This window comes from Coccinella septempunctata, chromosome 4 (assembly GCF_907165205.1).
Source record: "Coccinella septempunctata chromosome 4, icCocSept1.1, whole genome shotgun sequence".
NCBI classification, from domain to species: Eukaryota; Metazoa; Arthropoda; class Insecta; order Coleoptera; family Coccinellidae; genus Coccinella; species Coccinella septempunctata.
The window spans coordinates 36,907,495-36,928,029 of NC_058192.1; the positions used below are offsets into that span (position 1 = coordinate 36,907,495).

Genomic DNA, 20,535 nt, shown 5'->3' on the forward strand with positions numbered 1-20,535 from the left:
GGAATTTTGTTCAGTTCCGAACTTCTACAGGGTATTCTATGACTACTTAGATCAGTTCCTGAATTACAGTTTTCTTTTCTACAAATATTCATATAATAATGGGTGTTCCCACATTTATGATGAATGGATGATTATAAATATAAATGGAAACAACAATTCTGAAGGAATTGTCGCTCCAATAATGCGCGTTAGTTATGAACTACCATAGGAGGGTCCCAAAGAAGTCGAAACATTCAAGTGTAACTGTAGACCGCTTTCGGGATCATTTTCCCTCGTCAGTACAGTATAACCAAAGAGTATCAAGTTGTTACTCTTTGGTATAACACTGAATCCTCCGAACGGAGGATGGTAGTCTTATGCGATCTTGCGACTTCGTTTTGAGATATTCTCATCACGATACGCCACCTGTCATGCAAAGACTAAACCAAACCTCACTTTCTCTGCAGACTCCTATAACAGTTTTTGTTTTTTTATGATTATATATACAGTTGGTACATTATTATTTGAGTTTTTTTCCATGAGCGGTCATAACAATGATAACCTTTTTCAGGGTGTTCCATAAGGACATGGATCTTTTTTAGGTATATATTCCGGATGTTTTATGAAAAAACTTCTTTCTCATATATGTACATGATACTCTTGAGGCTATCTCCATTTACAAGGAATATTATGTACACCCGGTGTTTTTTATGTTTCTTTAGATTTCTGACATGAAGAGGTCATACAACGGTAAAATAACCTATAACTATGACGAATTGGTTCATTTCCAAATATACTGAGATATCCATGAGAGGATTGAGATTTCACAAAATTAACACGTTGTTCTTTAATAAATAATGAACTTAATATATTTTATTGAGAAAAATGTCATTATAGGTACATGCTCCAGAATAATTATGAATTAATGGTCGTAGACAGGTAGGCGCCAGGTTGGGCACAACCTCTCCCCCACCCTAGTACTGAAATCAATCAAATTTTCGTACAAGTAACCATAAAATAACATTGAGTTCCAGGCCCCCCCCCCCCCCCAAAAAAACGGCTTCAACTATGTGAGGATTTTATGTATGTATGTAAGGTTCTTGGACTTTCCTGCGCTTTTCTCATGAGGAAGTCAAAACTACAGAGTGAGAACCATATAAAGCTTCTTTGAAATTACCCCTTCATTGAAAAAAACAGAAGATCATCCAAAATCATGTCTACACAATATTTCTTATCGAGTTTCTTTATATCCTGTGCCTACATATGGAAAACTCTATAAACTCTATAAAACATTCTGTATATCGAAAAATGACCGAAGCCGTCATGGAACAGCCTGTAGGTATAAGATTTTAATAACGTTATTATACTACATATGATTTCATCACACAAGAAGAGTTGAATAATATCAAACAACATCCTGTATAAATAACGATCACATTAATCATGTATGTACGAACCAGTAGCGGATCCAGGGAGGGGCACTGGGGGCACAGGGGGCGCGTGTTCCCCCCCCCTTAAGACCACAAACTCCTCCGTCGCTTGCACTAATCTATTATTTAAACCTATTCCCGAATATTTACTTCAGTGGATACTAATAATAAACCAACAAAACTAGAATCTGGGAGATCTGGGACCCGTTTCTGAATACGACTTCATATTTTGTTTTATATTTTCGTGTTATTATTTCTGTTATTGACCAGGTACGGTTTTTTTCACTATATCTTGAAAATAGGAAAAGCGCGAATATGTCTGTGCATTAGCATAAAAAAGTATTTTTCAGATTAGAAGAGAAAGTTTTAGGTTGGGACAGATGGGAGGAGAGGATTGTGCCCCCCCCCAAATCGACTCCTGGATCCGCCTCTGGTACGAACACACAATATGAATGAATTTCAGTATTCATTTAAATTGTTAAAATTCGTCTTTGAAATCAAACATTTTCATGTCAAGTTTGTGTAGGTTGTATACGTGTATGTGTTATCGGAATTTTATTTCGTTAAAAAAGTTGGTGTTCATCTGCGGCGTCCAGGTTTCGATCGATGGTTCTGCAGAAAGCAGAAGGGTGAGCTTATTTTTCGTGATTTTTCTCATAGCGTAGAGAATTTTTGATGAGTCGTTTTGTTTTTATGCATGAGATATATTTTTCTTTTTTGTCTTGAAAAATTTTATTTCAAATTGCTTTGAGTAGCAAAGTAATTGTTAATTAGATTTTAAAATGTCTGACCATTCGGACTGCGATTCCGTAATGGAAGAAGACGCGATAGGAATTGCTAATGTCGTGTCCGAGCACGACATTTTGAGAGAGAAGAACGCAAGTTTGAAAGCGAGAGTGAATGAGCTAGATAGATGCGTATCTAGCTTAGTGGCTGAGATTAAAAATCTCAGGGAGAGGCTCGAGTTGCAGGAGGGAAATAAGGAAAGTCCTTAATCCAAAGCACTCAAAAAGAACATTGTTTTGAAAAATGTCCAAGAAGTGTCCTTACCGGTTCAAAAGCAGAAGTTGGAGGTGGTCAAAGCCCCTCAAAACAAAATTTCCCCACCCGCCAAAAGAGTGAGAAAGGATAGCTCCTCGTCCAATGAAGACTCGAACAAAAAAAGAGTCTTGGAAACCCCAGCCCAACAGGAAACCACTCCAGTGGAGGAGAGGAAGGAAAAAATCCTCCCAGTCACCCTGAGAGGTACGTCCGAGTGGACTTCAATTTCAAACGCCTTGATGCGGAACGGTATTAAATATCAAAGGACAGTGAAGGACGGTATAAGGATCATCCCACAAACCGTCGATGATCACAGAAGGATGACGGACTTCCTTCATAAAATAAATAGGGAGTTTTACACTCTTCAACGGGAGGAAGAAAAGAAAATCTACGCGGTAGTGAGATATCTACCGCTGGATGCAGATATCCCGACGATCCTTGACGACCTCAAGGATCAAGGGATCGTCGATGCTGAGGTCATAAGGATGACCTCAAATATAACAAAGGGGCCGATGCCCTTATTGCTGGTTAAAACCCAGAATAAGGGTATCTTCGAGGTGAGAAGGCTCTACAACATGAACTGTGTTGTTGAACCTAAGAGAAGGACGACCGGGCCAGGACAGTGTTATCGCTGTCAGCGATATGGACATGCCCAAAGTAAGTGCACTTTTCCATGGAAGTGCGTGAAATGCTCCGGTAATCACAGCTCCAAGGAGTGTACGCTCACCAGGGAGAACGAGGAGCGAAATGCTTCTTGTGTTCTCTGTGGAGAGCAAGGACATCCAGCCAGCTACAAGGGATGTAGCGAATGGAAATTGGTCACTAAAAAGACCAAGAGATCGCCAAGATCGAACCAAACCAGCTCGAGGCCAACACAAAATACTCCGAAGCCAGCCCAAAACTCTTCGGAAGTGAAGAAACCCCAGGAAACTGCAATTAAAGAGACGAAGAAACCAGAGAAAAGGACAGAAAAGGCAAAAACCGTCAAAAAAGCCGAAACCAAGAAAGGAATTACTGAGGAACTGGATAAGTTCACGAAAAGCCTCCTCAGCACGATGATGCAGAATCTGGAGAAAGAGATTGAGAAGATGATGCAGCAAATTATTAAGAATATTTAATGGCTGATACGACGATAAAGAACAATCTCATAATCGTCTCTTGGAACGTCGAAGGATTGAGAGCACGCAGACCCGAATTCGAAGAACTGATTGAAGAGAAGAGACCGGATGTCATAGCTCTCCAAGAAACAAGACTTAACCCCAACGTTCGGATAGCATTTCCCAATTACGATGTCTACAGAAATGAAAGACCTAACAGCACAGGTGGCGTTGCTATACTGGCTAGAAGGAATATGGATCACCATTTCGACCAAGTATTCAATGGTCAAGAAGTAGAAGCAATATCGATTATTGTGAATACCAATCGAGGACAAGTGAAGATTATTTCGACTTATAAGTCACCGGATAAGGACATGCTGGAAGAGGATCTAAAAATGCTACTAGAAGGAAGACACCCGAAAATCATAATTGGTGATCTTAACTGCAAATCGCAGGAATGGAACAGTAGGGTGGAAAATACCAACAGGAGAAGACTGAAGATTTATGCTGAAAAACTTAATGCAGTTGTGATAGGACCTGTTATACCGACCTACATACCAAGAGTAAATGGACTACCCGATGTACTGGACATTGTCGTAATGAAAGACATCACTGAAGAAATCAGCATTGATACAATAGAAGACGGAACTTCAGACCACAATCCCATAGAATTCATAGTGGGACATGGCCCAAGAAACAGAGAAGAGACACAAACCAAGGATCGCACAGACTGGGAGAAATATAAGAATTTACTTCAGGAGAAAATCACGGAAATTCCCCAAATAAACACCCGGGATGAATTAGATGAAGCAGTTGAAAAATTGGAAAATCAAATAGAAGAAGCCTATGAAGAAAGCACCAAGAGAATAAGGAAACCAATTCCGAAACATTCACATGGAGATACGCCAAGGGATATGAAGGAACTTATAAAAAAGAACAGAAGACTCAGAAAAATCTACAGAACAACAAAAAGAGAAGAAGACAAGAAGAAACTCAATAAGCATAGTCAGATATTGAAAAATGCTTTAACAGAACTGCGTTATAACAGATGGCACCAGAGATTAAGTGAACTGAATACAAACGATCACTCGGCTTGGAAAATGCAAAAACGCTTACGACGAGAACGGACAGTTATACCTCCACTGCATGGAGCAAACGGAATGGTATATACGAGACTTGAAAAAGCCGAAGCACTTGCCGACTCAATTGAGAGAGAAGCCAGAATAAACTACTACAGAAATGATGATGACAATGAAGATCTAGAAGAAGAAGTGGAGGCAAACGAAGAACTGATGATGGAACCACCGGAAACCGAAATCATTCCAAAACCGGCTTCACCAACAGAAATCGAAGAGATCATAATGAAACTGAAAAACCGGAAAGCACCGGGAGAAGATAGGATAACGAATTATATGTTGAAGAAATTGCCTAGAAAAGGAATAGCAGCCTTGACGAATATTACAAACGGAGTGATGAGGACCGAATACTACCCAAAGAGATGGAAAACTGCAGAAATGATTGTTTTCAAGAAGCCTGGAAAGGAACGGAAATTTCCTCAAAATTATAGACCAATCAGCCTACTATCAGCACTAGGAAAAATCGTCGAGAGGGTTATCGCTAAAAGGCTGAATGAGGAAACAGAAATGTTGAAGATAATTACACCCGAACAATTTGGATTTCGAGGAGAACATTCGACTGAACTCCAATTACTACGGCTCATAGAATACGTCACCGAAGGAATGCAGACCAAACAGGCCACAGGATTAGTTCTAATGGATATCGAGAGAGCATTTATAGAGTATGGCACGAAGGCCTAATCTACAAGATGAAAAAAGCAGGATATTCGACCAAGCTATGCAAGATTATAAGGAACTATCTGAGGAATAGAAACTTTTATGTGAAGATAGATGGAGCAACCTCTCAAACCAGACAATTGGAAGCGGGAGTGCCTCAAGGATCGGTACTTGGTCCTCTGCTTTACGTAATATACGTTTATGATATCCCGAAGAATGCTAGAAATATGCTCACCTTGTACGCAGATGACACAGGAATAGCGTTCAGACATCGACGCCCAGAGATCATACACCGGAGACTGCAGGAAGCCATAGATGAATTACTCAAATGGTGCATCAAATGGAAAATCTAAATCAATAGAAGGAAGACTCAAGCAATATTACTGCAAAAGAGAAGATTGAGGATGGAAGAAAACCTTGAAGTTGATGGAGAAGAGGTTGAATGGAAAAATGAAGCAACATACCTAGGAGTGAAGCTTGACAGAGGACTTACATGGAAAAACCACATCAAATGGGCTGTTGATAAAACAAAAGCCGCAATGAGTAAACTTTATCCACTCATAGGCAGAAGAAGTCATATGAATAAGAACATCAAGTTGACGATGATTAAAACTATCGCGCGACCACAACTCACTTATGGATCGGCGGCATGGGGCTTCGCAGCCAAGACCCACATCAAGAGAATACAGGCCACTGAGAATAAACTCCTTAGAATGGCGATGGACGTACCCTGGTTTGTTAGGAACAAACAAATCTACAAGGACTTGGAATGGGAACCAGTTACAGAATTTATGAAGAGAAAGGCGGAAAGGATATTCGACAAAGCCAAACAACATCCAAATGGGGATCTAAGAAGATTAGTCGACTACGATCCAACGGAAGAAGCTAGAAGGTCAAGAACCTATCACCGAAGACCGAGAGATCAGTTAAGGATTTAAATGTAACCAAAGAAGAGCTTAACCTATAAAAGCTATAGGCAGCATACAACTAACAACACGACTATGATCGTGTGAGAGTACAGAAACCATTAGAGTCAACTGGTTAATAGGCAAAATGCCCGGAACCTATGAAGAAGCAGTTAAGGGTTTTTAGTGGGTCTCGAGCTCAGAGAGTGAGAATCCCCACACTGTTCCCCCTCAGGAGAGGGTGTGTTCGTCTGTTTTGCAGATTTTCCCCCTGCTACACCAAAAAAAAAAAAATGAAATCAAAGTCGGAACTTATAACGAAAAATATTTTTAAAATATCATGTGGCCCTTCTACGCCTTCGTAAATTGATGTGGTCCTCACTTGATGAAAATCCACAACTAAACTATATAAAGAAATTGAATCAGGTACATGATTTTCCTCAGAATGAGTTTCAGATTTCAGTGTGCTCTATAATTAGTAATTAGTCCTCTATAGAAGGTACTAGAAATATTCTGCACTTTCCTCCTTACACTCCTTACATCTTCTGACATATTAGCGAAAATAAATAAAAAATTTAAATTGTTAATTTGATAAATATTCATTTATAATTTCAGTTTAGATATTTGAAGAATTATGAGAATAAAATCGCAGTGTCAGATAACACGATCATGGAAGTAATTCATATATCTATGATCAGGGCTAAGGAGCCAATCCTGAAACATATGCCTTAGAGTATACAGTTACATGTTTCATTGGTAAATTAACATACAGTAACCTGCGCTAGAGCTACCCTAGGCGAGTCCAAAAAAACCATATATGATAGATTTAATCAATTCCATAACCGAGATACAGGCTGCTTCATGTATTCACGTGAAATTTCAATTTCTCATAACTTTTGAACGAACCAGTATAGTCGTTTGATATTTGGAATATTAGATTCATTTGCACAGGTCGATAGATTCACATTTAAATTTCCAAAAAATTCCAGGTCCGTAATTGAAAAATATGGGAGATCTGCCAAGCTGGGATTCAACACTCTGTATATCAAAATTTTTGGATGTGATTGAAATATCTGAAAAGAGCAGAAAGTTTTCAAAGAGTAGATTTCATTGTCCCGCACGTTACCTTATTTTGCTCAAAGGGAACTCCAGGGAAAGCGAAATTAGAAATGTTTCCTTTGCTTATTTTGGTTACAAATCGTTCTAAGACAATCTGTTCTGTTTTTGAAGTAAGATTTAAGTGGTTGGTTCAAAAGTTATGTAAAATTCAAATTTTAGGTGAATACATGAAGCACCCTGTATCTCGGTTATGGAATTGATTAGACCTATATAATATGGGTTTTTTGGACTCGCCTAGGGTAGCTCTAGCTGAGGTTACCGTATGTTCATTTACCAATGAAACACCCTGTATAGCTAAGATTTCTATAGCTGTTAAAAATAATTATAGGACAATTCATCAGAATTAGATTTAGCTATAAAAAGGTATGATAATTTCTCTTTCATAACATTCTGCTGTTAAAGTTCCATCATAGAAAATAGGTCCCACAATTTGCTTTTGACTGATCAATACCAAACTCCAATTTGTTTGGTTGATATAAAGGTATGTAATTAACATTTTCAATTTCCTGATAACAATGTCAATCTTTCTGGAATCGAATTGATTTCCTGATTTCAAAATCGCGTGGCATATGCCAAGGAAGATTCCAGCCAGTGGAGATAAATCGCGAACCTATATACCTGTTTCAAACCTGTGTCAAAACTTCGCAGTATTCTTACAGTCAATTTTACCTACTTCTGTAGGTAAGATCAGTTAATCTTACCTACTTCTGTAGGTAAGATTGACAATAATCTACAGCCAAATTGGGAAACTCTATGAAGTCGCTGGAACACTTTCCTCCAATTTTCTCCCCAATTTTGAAGTAGAATTCAATAGTAAATGCTTTTTGCACGTCCGTTAGAATCTATCTTCACAATTTGCTGAACATTTCAATACAACAACAAATCCAAAACGCTTAATTGACATTTCACCTGGAAAACAGTGCAGCACAACCTATAAAAATTAAGTTTAGACACGGAATATAGACGTCTAAAATTCCAAAGCCTACTTGACGACGAATTTTTCTGAAGGCACGTTATTATTATTCAAGAAATTTTTTACTTAAATGTCAGATGGAAGATATCATTTACTCTTTCCCATTGAGCACTGCCAGTGGTGGATCGCCGATTTCCGGGGCCCTACGCTTGCCAACTTTTGGGGCCCCTCTTTTTTTTCAATTTCTTTCAAAACTATTTTTCAATGAAGATTTGGCTGTAATTTCATTGATATAATATAAGGTCAGACAATTCAAATATGAAAATTAATTGAAAATCAACACAAAAGTGAGTAAATTAGGTGCAAAATTCAAATCAATATTTCTCCATACAAAACAAATAACCTAAACACTTTTGAACAATGAGAATAAAATATAATATGAAATTCCGAAAAAAGTTAACCTTCTTTTTCTTATTTTCATTTCTGCATATTTTTTTATTGCAGCATCATAATCCAGACTATTCGTTATATATGACTTTCAATCGAAAGTATTCCTTAGAACTGCTTAGTTCTGAAATCCTTAAGAAATACTGAATTTTTTTCACGTAAGTTCTCTTCAAGTAAAATTGCATAATTTTGGAGTTATATACATAGCTATATTAACATTACCTTTGTCAAAATTGAAATACTTTCGATATATTTCGATGACTATGATTGGATAATATCAAAATGTTAGAGGTATGTTGACCTTTGAGTAGTAGAAAAATGAAGAATTTCAGATAACTTACAGTAAAGGTGATTTCAACAGAAATAATTTATTTTCATTTCATTATGGATAACATGTAACAAGGACAGTTACACACAACCGAAATTTTGATAATTACCAATTTTAATTTACTAGCAAAATCTGAATCGATGAGCTCCCATTTATACGAAACGTAATCACCTGATACCCAACAAAAATGTTGTGAAATGAATAGATTGACCATTTAGTACTCCATTCACTTTTATTTTAGCACTCGGTGGGCCATGAAAATTTTACGCATTCCACTCTGTATAGTACGAAAATGTGGGATTATGAGGCTTGTCAAAACATTTTTGGGTTTTAAATCAGCGCTATGTTTTCCGTTCCACGTAAAAGTCTCAGTATTTTATCACAATGTCGAATCACTTCGGAAAATATGTGACGAACATAATTGATTGAAGGCTGGTTGAAGCCATACCAAATCTAGTTTTTTGCATGGAAAATACAAGAGATCAGTTTTTAAATATATTTATTATTGCTTTAGATGAAAATTGAATTATTGACACATAATATACAGTAGCTTGGGGAAAGTTAATGTTGGTTATCTTCTTTGGCTGAAGGTTGAAGACGTAACATCAGTTCTAGCTGAAAATCAACCCGAAGATGAAATGCATCTCATGCAATGGTAGAGAATGGGTATCTCTCGAAGGAATTAACGGGTAAGTACAAGAATGTTAAATTCTTCAACAAAAATCATCTTGCATCAATGGAATTCAAAATACTTCCAGTAAGTTTCAAGGCCAGAGGATCTTCACCTTCACCCAAATATCTCATGAATTAACAATTAACAGGACAATTGTATTTATTGCTGTTTATTTATAATAATTTGATATAATAAAAATAATTTTATATTTATTGATCCCTTGAGACATTTACAATATATAGGACAAGTCAAATGGAAAATAGAAAAATTAATTTTCTGGAATTTATTCTACTATGACATTCATCGCAAATCCTGTAGTAGCTTTTCGCATTCGTTCACCCTAAAATAAGATTCTCAAATGCCATGCACCACTTTTTTTGGTCTCCCAATAGAAGGAATTCGGAGAGCGTCAGGATAGGTGTGTAAGCTGATGTGAGTCTCAATAAATGTGTGAAATACAAAGGCATTTTATTTAAGTGAGTTATCTACATACATCAGAAGTGGGATCGAAACAAAAAGAAAAACGTCCGAAGTTAGGAGAATCAGAAAATATCAGGATTGGATTAATTCGCCAGAAAACGACATATCGATAGTACAATAGTGGAAAAGGATCGAAGCAATCCAATCAGTCTACCATAGAGAAGAACAGGTACTCATTTTACAAATTATTGCTAAATTAGGCCTGCCGCAGACATGCAATTTTTAGTTTTGCAACTGTTTAGTTGCAGAAGTGAGTACAATGCATTTATATGGGGCCGCGCAGACATGCAACTAAAAAGTTGCAGCGATTGCCTTTGTGTGTGCTCTCGAACCGCTTGCAATCAAACTGTTGCGCAACTGAAAAGTTGCATGTCTGCGGCAGGCCTTAGAAGGCAAAGCGAGGCAATAGTTCGATTCAAAGATTCAAAGGTAGAACATGTCACATACAACTTAAAACAAATGAGAGAAGCATTATATCAATTATTCGAAATTAAGGACGACACCGTACCGTCGTATTAATGAAAAAATTCCAAGCAGGGAAATGGAGAAGAGGTGAGAAATTCAGTGACTATTATACTGAAAAGGTCGTTCTAGCAAACAAGTTGGGCTTAGATGAGAAAACAATTATTGCCTATATTATTGATGGAATCGACAACATATTTTTGAAAACAGAAGCCGTGTTGAAGGAGTTCAGATCTTTAAACCAAATGCTTACTCTGTTCAACGAGATGACTAATGCATAGTAAACCAACATCAAATGGAAGTGAGAAGAGAACAAAACCATTCAACTCGGAAAGTAAACAGCATCGTTGTTTCAACTGTTTGGGAGAAGGTCACATTGCAAAAAATGCACAAAACCAGAGAAAAGGGAAGTTGTTTTGGATGCGCTAAATTGGGACATGTGAACAGAGACTGTCCGAATGAGCAAGCTAAAAGGAATTCGACACAGGCAGAAAATTCTACAACCGCTTTTGTAAGTGTTACTTCAATGTATACAGTGCCTTTGTTCATAGACCATCCTAGAAAGTGTATGAGCGCAATATTAGACTCAGGGCCTGTTCCGATATTGCTGGTTTTACTGGCCCGCAATAGAATGAAAACAATAGAACTCGAACGACTGGGCCAATCGTCTCCGAAATACTGACAGTACTGTTCAGGAATATCGAAACAGACGGTCAGGCAGTCCTATTTCTTTAGTAAATTTTTCATTGATAAATAATGTAACTTTAGAGTTAGAGCCAGTAGGTAATAAACTTCAATTTCAAGGTTTGAACGGCACAAAGTTAGATATATTAGGAATGATCAGCAAATGTAAAGTACTTACCAATAATATAGAAGTAGAATTAGACTTAATTGTATAGTGGCAGAAAACACAATGCTATATGAAGTTCTGCTAGGTAGAGATTTTTTCACTAAACTAAACATGCAAATTTCATTTGAGGGTGGGAATGTAAAAATTGGTTCTGCAAACATTTTAGTTGAGAAAGAGTTAGAAATTTTAGCAATTGATTATGTAAGTCCGAAGGAAAGTTATCCTACAAATACTGAAGAAACCTTATCATGTAAAGAGAAACAGTTAGTTGCAAGGGCGGCTCGTCAGAGGAGGCAAGGGAGGCTAAGCCTCCTCATAAAGCTTAGAGCTAAAATACATTCACTTCGCGCATGTCCTCATTTTCAGAAAGTAATTTCTATATAAATTTTCCGAACACCTGAACTAGATATTCAGATAAAAATTAGTTCATTTTTCGGTACTCCGCTCATAAAAATCCAGCATAACAATCATACAATCCACCGGCTGCGTACGCGTCCGCCGCGTCGAATGTGAATATTTCCTAGATTCCTAGTACTGCCTATTCGGACGGACGCTGTTGGGCCTGCTGCCTCCGTTGATAGTGTAACTCACGCATACGTTCTCTGGACTCACATACTAGCCGAACAAGAATTCAGCTGACTTACTGTACCATATTCGCCCGTAAAATGTACCAAAGGAGGCACAGCTCCCCTGTTCTCCATCGATTCTTTCGTGCCGTCTTCGACTATATTCGCATGATCTCCGACGGTAGGGGCGTTGTCCGGCGGTAGTTGTTATGATTTCAATTTTCAATTTGAATGTAACGACTTCGTGGAGAAGTGGAACTTCGGGAAATTTGTGATATATTCTTGTTAAGATAGGTTGCTTTGTTAGGGCGTTAGGGGTAAGTACTGATACGGATCAAAAAATAAAATGGAATTGAATATTGAGAATTAACTGTACAAGTTGTTAAAACCTTTACAAGACCTCCACCAAATTTAATTACACTAAAGTCTACCGAAAATCGTCAGAATAGAAGTTTCAGTGTTGTTTGGTACGATAAATTTCCGATTTTCCATCGACCATAACTTGAAAAATTAATTTTTAAAAAATATCCGTTTGCATATTCGTGTTCTACGCCCTCGTATTAGTGGACAGTACGAATTTGGTTTTGATCGGAAATCAAAAATATTTTTCAAAAAATCCATACAGTATGGAAAATTTGAAAAATTTTCGATCTCTGCGATTTCCACCAATATTGGTGTATTTACTAAATCGAGGGCGTAGATTACGAATATGCGAACAGAATTTTGCTGAAAGGATTCGTTTTTAAGCTATGGTCCATCAAAAGTCGGAAATTTTGGCCCTTAGTTCCAGATGAAATGGGGATGAGTCGGTAATTCCCCAGGCAAAGAAATTACTGGCTCTATGCTTGCGACACATTGTAGACATATCCTATCTTTAAACCTATTTCACCCAAGTGTGGCGGTCATTCCTAGATGACTGAATAATAAATATACAGTTAATTGATCCCTCATTGATTTTGGAGATTTTTGGCATAGTGATGGTTTATCATGTTTCCATTCTACAGTTTCGATTTTAGCACTAGGAAATTAATTTTTTCCGAGAAACTAAAAAAAAAAATTTGACCTCTGGTTGATTTTGGCGCCCCCTTAAGCTGACACCCGGGGCAAGCGCCCCGCTTTCCCCCTCCTAGATCTGGGCCTGGCAAAAGCAACTAGATGGTAAATTGCACCCTGTATTTTATTTAAGTCAAATAAACACTGAGTCAGAGAGTAAATTACATAGTTTTGAATTGGAAATGTTGAGTATTATTAAGGCACTAAAAAGATTCAGAGTTTATCTTATTGGTATAAATTTTAAGAAAGTAACAGATTGCAATTCATTAAAATGCGCGCTAGAGAAAAATGATATAAATGCTAGAATATACAGGTGGTCACAAGAGTTGCAACATTTTGATTATACTCTGGAACACAGTCGCGGCGAGAGAATGAAGCATATAGATGCAGAAATACTATTTTGTTGGTTCAGTACGAAAACCTAAGTAAAACGTTAGCAATGAAACAGGAACAGGATAGTGAAATTTCTAAAATTAGAGATCAGCTAGAAAGATCAGAACACAAGTTATTTGAATTGAAAAACGGTTTGGTGTTTCGAGAAGAAAAAGGAAAATTAAATGATTCCGTTCTGTTCTATGTTCCAAAATGCATGGAAGATAATGTGATACGCACTTGTCATGATGATTTAGGTCATTTATAGGTGTAGACAAATGCCGTGATTGAAAACTTATTGGTTTCCAAACATGAAAGAAAAATGAAGGAATTATATATCCAATTGTTTGAAGCGCATTGTATATTCATCACGCATCATGGTAAAGGGGAAGGATTTCTTCATAGTATCGAAAAGGGTAAAGTTCCATTCAATACCCTTCATATTGATCATTTGGGACCACTTGAAAAAACCTTCCAGAAAATATGCATATCTTAGTAACAGTAGACGCGTTCACAAAATTTTTGAAATTGTACCCTTGTCGTTCCACGGACACACGCGAAGTAATAAAACACTTGGAAACGTATTTTGAACACTCTTTAAGACCAGACCGTATAATTTCGGATAGAGGTAGTTGTTTTACTTCGAAAGACTTTGAAGAGTTTCAAGAAAACTAAGAGATAAAACACGTTTTGATAGCTACGGGAACACCTAGGGCAAATGGCCAGGTGGAGCGTATTAATAGAGATATTACTATTATATAAAGCTGCGTTAAGTAAAATATCAAGTTCGCCAGGATCATGAGATCAGTATTTGAGTGAAGTCAAATTCGCTATTAACAATTCTCTTTGTAGAAGTATAGTGACTTCTCCTTCAGTATTATTGTTCGGTATCGAACAGAAAGGTAAAACGAATGATCTAGTAAAAAATTCTCTGTCAAACAACATTGATAGAAATTTGGAAGAATTAAGATAGATAGATATATAGATTCTTTATTTCAGATTGATTAAATTTCATGATACAAAAAATAACAAAATGAAATAGTGTCTTATGTACATAAATAACATCACATCAAACTGAGAAACTGCATCTGAGAAAATGAAGAAAGTTCAATGTGAAAATAAAAAAGGGTATGATAGAAAGCACAAAGCTGCAATAAAATATAAGGAAGGAGATTACGTAATGATATAAAATATTGTAGTTACACCTAATATCAAAAAGAATTATTACCTAAATATAAAGGGTATATGTAGTTAAAAGGGTTCTTCCGAATGACAGATATATTATTGTATAGATATTCCGGGATTTCAATTAACAAATCGCCCTTACGAAAGGGAAAATGAAACCATGGATTAAACAAAATTATGATAACTCTGATAATGTTGATAATTTTGAGAGCGACGTTAATGACTTAGATTATATTGAGAATAATGATACTGATAATATTGATGTTGATTGTAATAATAATAGAGATTATGACGCTGTTAATGATGAAAATCATGATAAAGAAGAGTCACATACTTAATTCATGTTGTGTTCACTTTATATTATTATACATATTTGTAAACCAAAGTTTGTATATAATTAGTAAGTTGTAGTAGTATTTTTATTTTGACCTGATATTGTAGTAATGATGATTTTGTATTGGATAAATGTATTAAGTTATTAGTTGATTGAGGTCAATCAAGTGTCAGGATGGCCGAATTGTAGTATAATAGATATTAGGTCAGATAGCAGTAGGTAACATAGTAGTAGTTCCGTCATACTTACGCGGAGATACCCACCTAAATTAACTCAGACTTCGGAGAGCGTCAGGCTATAGGTGTGTATAAGCTGATTAAGAGGATTGTGCAAATCTCAATAAATGTGTGAAGTACAAAAGCATTTTATTTAAGTGAGTTATCTACATTAGAATATCAGGGTTTCCTACTATTTGAATGGGCGGACCTTAATTCTAAATCCTGAAACCCTGTCTTCTCTCTTTTTCAATCCCTTTCGGCCTTATTGTAATATTAATTATTAAGTTTATTTACATTAAATTAAGCTTATTAACATTAAATGAATCCTGGATTGAAATACGGCGCAAAAAATCTATTTTTGTCAAAAATGTACTCTTTATTGCGTGAAAAATAATAGGTTGTATTTGGTATAAATATATATTTATTGATTATTAATATACTGCTTATTCATTAAAATTCATATTCTACTTGATAATAATTGAATTTATTTGTCCCTTATGTTACCTTTATTATTTGGAAATAAATGAGAGTGATACTAAAAAAAAACGATTTGTTATAAGCAATTGAGTACCTTCAACAAATGAACTTAATTATCCATAAATTGATTCTCATTTTTTAAAACCAAAGCTTTTTTTGCCTGACAGTCATGCTCATTTCTGATTATTAAATATGAATACGTTTTATTCGAGGAAAATATATTTATGGAATACTAAATACTCTTTACACTGAGAGAAGAGTTCATTTACATTAAATTAAGCTTATTAACATAAAATGAATCCTGGATTGAAATACGGCTCAAGAAATCGTTATTTGTCATAAATCTACTCTTTATTGCGTGAAGAATAATAGGTTGTATTTGGTATAAATATATATTTATTGATTATTAATATACTGCTTATTCATTAAAATTCATATTCTACTTGATAATAATTGAATTTATTTGTCTCTTATGTTACATTTATTATTTGGAAATAAATGAGAGTGATACTAAAAAAAACGATTTGTTATAAGCAATTGAGTACCTTCAACAAATGAACTTAATTATCCATAAATTAATTCTCATTTTTTAAAACCAATCCTTTTTTTGTCTGAAAGTCATGCACATCTCTGTTAATTAAATATGAATACATTTTATTCAAGGAAAATATATTTATGGAATACTAAATACTCTTTATATTTATTTCTAGTCAATATTTTACATTCGAATTCTGATTACAAAAGTAGGTAGTATTTGCAATTCCACTTTGTGGATTTTACTGGAAAAACAGTATCTAGATAAAATAATCATCCCTTCCTTTATATTTTATGATGATTTCGAAACAGGAAATATTCCTTCCGGTGTTAACAGGTGTCTACATTCCGTTTTCCTCTGTTGATCCAAAAGGTTCATCAAGATTAGAGAAAATTTTTCTGTGGGTCTTGGTTAAAGGGTCCTCTTCAACTTATCCAAAGAGTGTCCTCACCATCGATTCCTTGGTCTGAAAAATATTGTAACTTACTTATTTGTTGAAATAGTCGGGCAAGTCTTCTTCCTACGAATATTTTCAATAAATTTTGTCTCGGAATGAGAAATCATACTTATTAAAAATACTGCATTGAATTTTTCTTGGTAATTCCCTCGTTAAGATCCCCATCGATTTAAATTTTTATATGAAGAAAAAATGTTTCCCCATTTATTTCGTTATTGACCAACAATTTTTTTCGGATCAGGTATAAATAGGGTTGGGCAAGATTAAAAAACATGGTGAGAAATTACAGTATAAAACAAAATGCAAAATGTATCGGAAACTGATAGGCCATTGAACTTTTCCAATGGTGAGTCCTTGAAAAGAATTCTTCTCAAGAATCACAACTTCCGAGCACCCCTATTTATCCATGATTCGTTTCAAGATTCAGCGAAAAAGCTTCTTAGCCAATATTGAAATCAATTAAAGAACATTACAAAATTCGGTACTTGATTTCCACAGAAGGCAACTCAAACTCGAAAAATTCAACAAATTTACCATTTTGCATTCGCCAATTTAAAAAAAATGAGTTTTTTATGAAAATCGACATAATTTTTTAAGATTGAAATATGAAAATATAACCGGCATTCATTTTGGTTGTACATAAATATCATTATCATTTCGTTATGAAAACCTATTAGGTATTGAAAAATGAACGTAAGTTCATTAGTTTATGTTTCTTGATAATAAATATATTTGAATCGTCTCAGAACAATATATATTTAAGGAGATCAGTTCTGGAATGAAATCGCCATTTTTGATCGACACTTCGACACATATTGAAAAAGGTATCCATAATCAGAATCGAACGGGGGGATTGAAATGTTAATCCTGAGATTTAATTTCACAAACTCATTTTTCATGAGCAAACAAAATATAGGCATATAATAATTTACTCACATTCATGTTATTCAAATATTTTAGCAAATACTCTGCCAGGTAAGTTCCTCAAACCCGCGTCCTGCTACCACTGGCGAACAGAATAAGTTGAGCTGAAGTAACTGAACACTTACTATTGAAATGATTTTATCGAAACCAAACGTAATTATTGCTTTGATCCGTTAAACCCGGTAATCTTTGCTTATTTAGGACCACCAACAAAACTTTTACCACACTACACACTACACTTACAAGGAATCAGGTCAGAATGGTCAGCAATCCGCATCTGTTCATAGGCGAATATTATATCCCTACTTCTTTTTTACAACTAACCAAAATATACTAATTATTGAGATTTCTATGCTCGCCAGAAATGAATCCTTATTAACAGTTGTAATATCTTGTTTGGATTGGTAATTAATATTCAATGCAATAACACTTGTAGTTTTATGCCATTTATTAATGTCACAGTTTTCAGTACCAGCCCTTGATATTTACGCCAACATATATGGAATTATTTTATATAAGATAAGGAGGGTACACAGATGTATTCTCATTAAGATCTTGGAGAAGAATGAATCGATCGTCCGACCGAGAACATATTTTACAAATCACATGTTATGATTAAAATTATCTTTATGAAATTCAAATTTGCGCGGGATATATTACAACAGTGAATAGGAAATTTAGTACTGAAATGGAAATATCAATTTCGTTGTATGAAATAAAATGTATTTCTCATAAATGAATTGGCTTTGAATAAATCATAGGATTGTCATAAATCATTAGAACTCACTTATTTTGTAATAATAAATACAAATTATTTCTCTCGAATAGGACTTATATTTATATATTATATATAAATGAATCTGATTCAAATAAATATTTATTATTTATTAGGTAGGTATATCATTCTCTCAGTGCAGAGTGATCCATCTATATTTTAAGTTAATCTAAGGACACAACATCGTCAGTGGCATGTACCTACCTAGATTTCGAAGGGATGCCCAAAACTTTAATATTTTATTAGAGAGAATATGCGGAATCTTCGATTCAATTTTATTTTTTACTGAACAATTTTTTTTGCATTTTCACTTGCCGAACGAATTTTCTATTTGGCCCCTGCGGAGCTCTCTCTCCTATAGGTGAGAGAGTCTCAGGTATAGGTACCTCTCAGGTATACCTGAGACTGAGCAATGCTCAAATACGAGTGGTGCAAACTGCACTGAGAAAAATGATATGGTTTACATTTAATAAATATTTATTTGATCCGAATTTATTTACTGTAACACAAAGTAAACACTTGCGCATGCGATACTTTGGATATCGATTGTAGAAAAACTTCTAGCGTTTAGATACAGATCAAAAAAATGGTTTTTCAATTCTCGAATTCAAAGTTTGAAAATCGATACGATAGTCAAGAGGAAGAAACTGAAAAAACCTTCGCTACACCATGGAATATGTACTGATCAAGATGAAAGTTTTGGCACATTCAATGTTCAACTATCATAAACTTAATAAGTGGGTATCTACCTTTGAGTATTTTGGATAAGCTAAGCTAAGTCACATCTAAACTCCAATAAAATCACTGACCAAACAATTATTTTCTGTTGAATCTTGCAGCGCTTCACTCATCATACTTAGTGTAGATACCTAGATACATGTAATATTGGATTGATGTGGCTGATGATGAAAATCCATCAATCCAGTTTACCTTCACCTACCTGATGATACGGTTGTGATAGCGAAAAACAGGTTGTGACTTGAAAACTCATAATCTGTTTTCAGTTAGGTTGTAATTCACAAGATTTTTTGGAAACCCTGATAAACTGCAGATACGCACGGTCAAAACCTAACTTCTGAGGCAGTTGTTTGAAAAGTCCGCCATTTTGAATCCTCCATGATAGTTTCCTCATAGAATATTATATACCATTAACAATTAACCAGGCGCTTCGTTCTCCTGTAACAGTGTCTACTGTCTACATTCTACAATAAATTAATTCCAATTCAATATACATAATACATAGTTGGCGCTGAGTTTTTGGTAGCTCGTTACATAAAAGGTGCGGGGTGGAGGACGATACTCCCCGCCAGCGGTGGGGCTTAGGTTCCGGGGAAATGGGCGTGGAAGACTGCGCCGCGTCACTGAGCAAACGCCGCACTTTTCTGGACTTAGTACGTTTCAGGTCGTTATAGAAGTGATGTACTCAGTTACGTCATTTTACGAAAAATCGTTTTTATTTTCCCTATAAGTGACCTTTTCGGACATTATAAAATTGGTTCGTGGCCACCATTTTTGTTATTGTGGTGTAGTGAAGTTATTTTTCTGCGTTCACGGTTGATTTTTGAACTTTATTAGTGGTTCTGTTTTGCCCTTTCGATTTTGGTTCGGACGAAGGGTTTCTCGACTCTACTGTACAATTTGGCAGTAACGTGGTGATTTATTGTGAATTACATTTGGTTTTGACGTAGAACCATGGAAAAATTTCAAGAGCAGTCGGAAGACGATCACGATCAGGTTTTCGAAGCAGAAGAGCCAGAATCAAGGTACAAAATTTGGTAGCCAAATATAATTTGGTGTTGGTCGTTTACTTACCAGTGTAATATAATTATTCAACCTTGATCTTTGGATATGAATTCGAAATATCTGGGCCCATGGACCTATCTAGGATATCCTTAGAACTCTTTGTAGAACTAGATTATATGAAACCAACTAGTGCGCTAGTTACTTGGGTTTCCAATTTGGACTGGAAACTGGAACAAAGAATCGATGCATTTCTTGATGAATGAACCTAATCTCCTCTCTAATCTCATAAACGTTATTACTTTTGATCAGGATATCATAAGTATATATGAAGGTATCAATGTGTCATATGTTGGTAACTCGAAGTTATAATTCTGTTTCC

At 35.6% G+C, this 20,535-nt stretch overlaps 1 protein-coding gene and 1 long non-coding RNA gene across 2 annotated transcripts in view; one reads left to right on the forward strand and one right to left on the reverse strand.

Moving 5' to 3' along the window:
• Positions 1 to 16,159: 16,159 nt before the first annotated feature.
• Positions 16,160 to 18,289, reverse strand: LOC123311900. Its single transcript, XR_006537554.1, has 2 exons — positions 17,651 to 18,289; positions 16,160 to 16,723 (listed from the first exon to the last, which is right to left on the reverse strand). It is a non-coding gene; the product is annotated as an uncharacterized LOC123311900 (long non-coding RNA).
• Positions 18,290 to 19,801: 1,512 nt separating this feature from the next.
• Positions 19,802 to 20,535, forward strand: part of LOC123311980 (insulin-like growth factor 2 mRNA-binding protein 1) — a 254,270-nt gene continuing 253,536 nt past the window's right edge. The window contains exon 1 of the mRNA XM_044896130.1: positions 19,802 to 20,176. Within this exon, the coding sequence (XP_044752065.1) occupies positions 20,106 to 20,176 (71 nt within the window). The 5' untranslated portion in view covers positions 19,802 to 20,105. The remainder of the gene's footprint in view (positions 20,177 to 20,535) is intronic.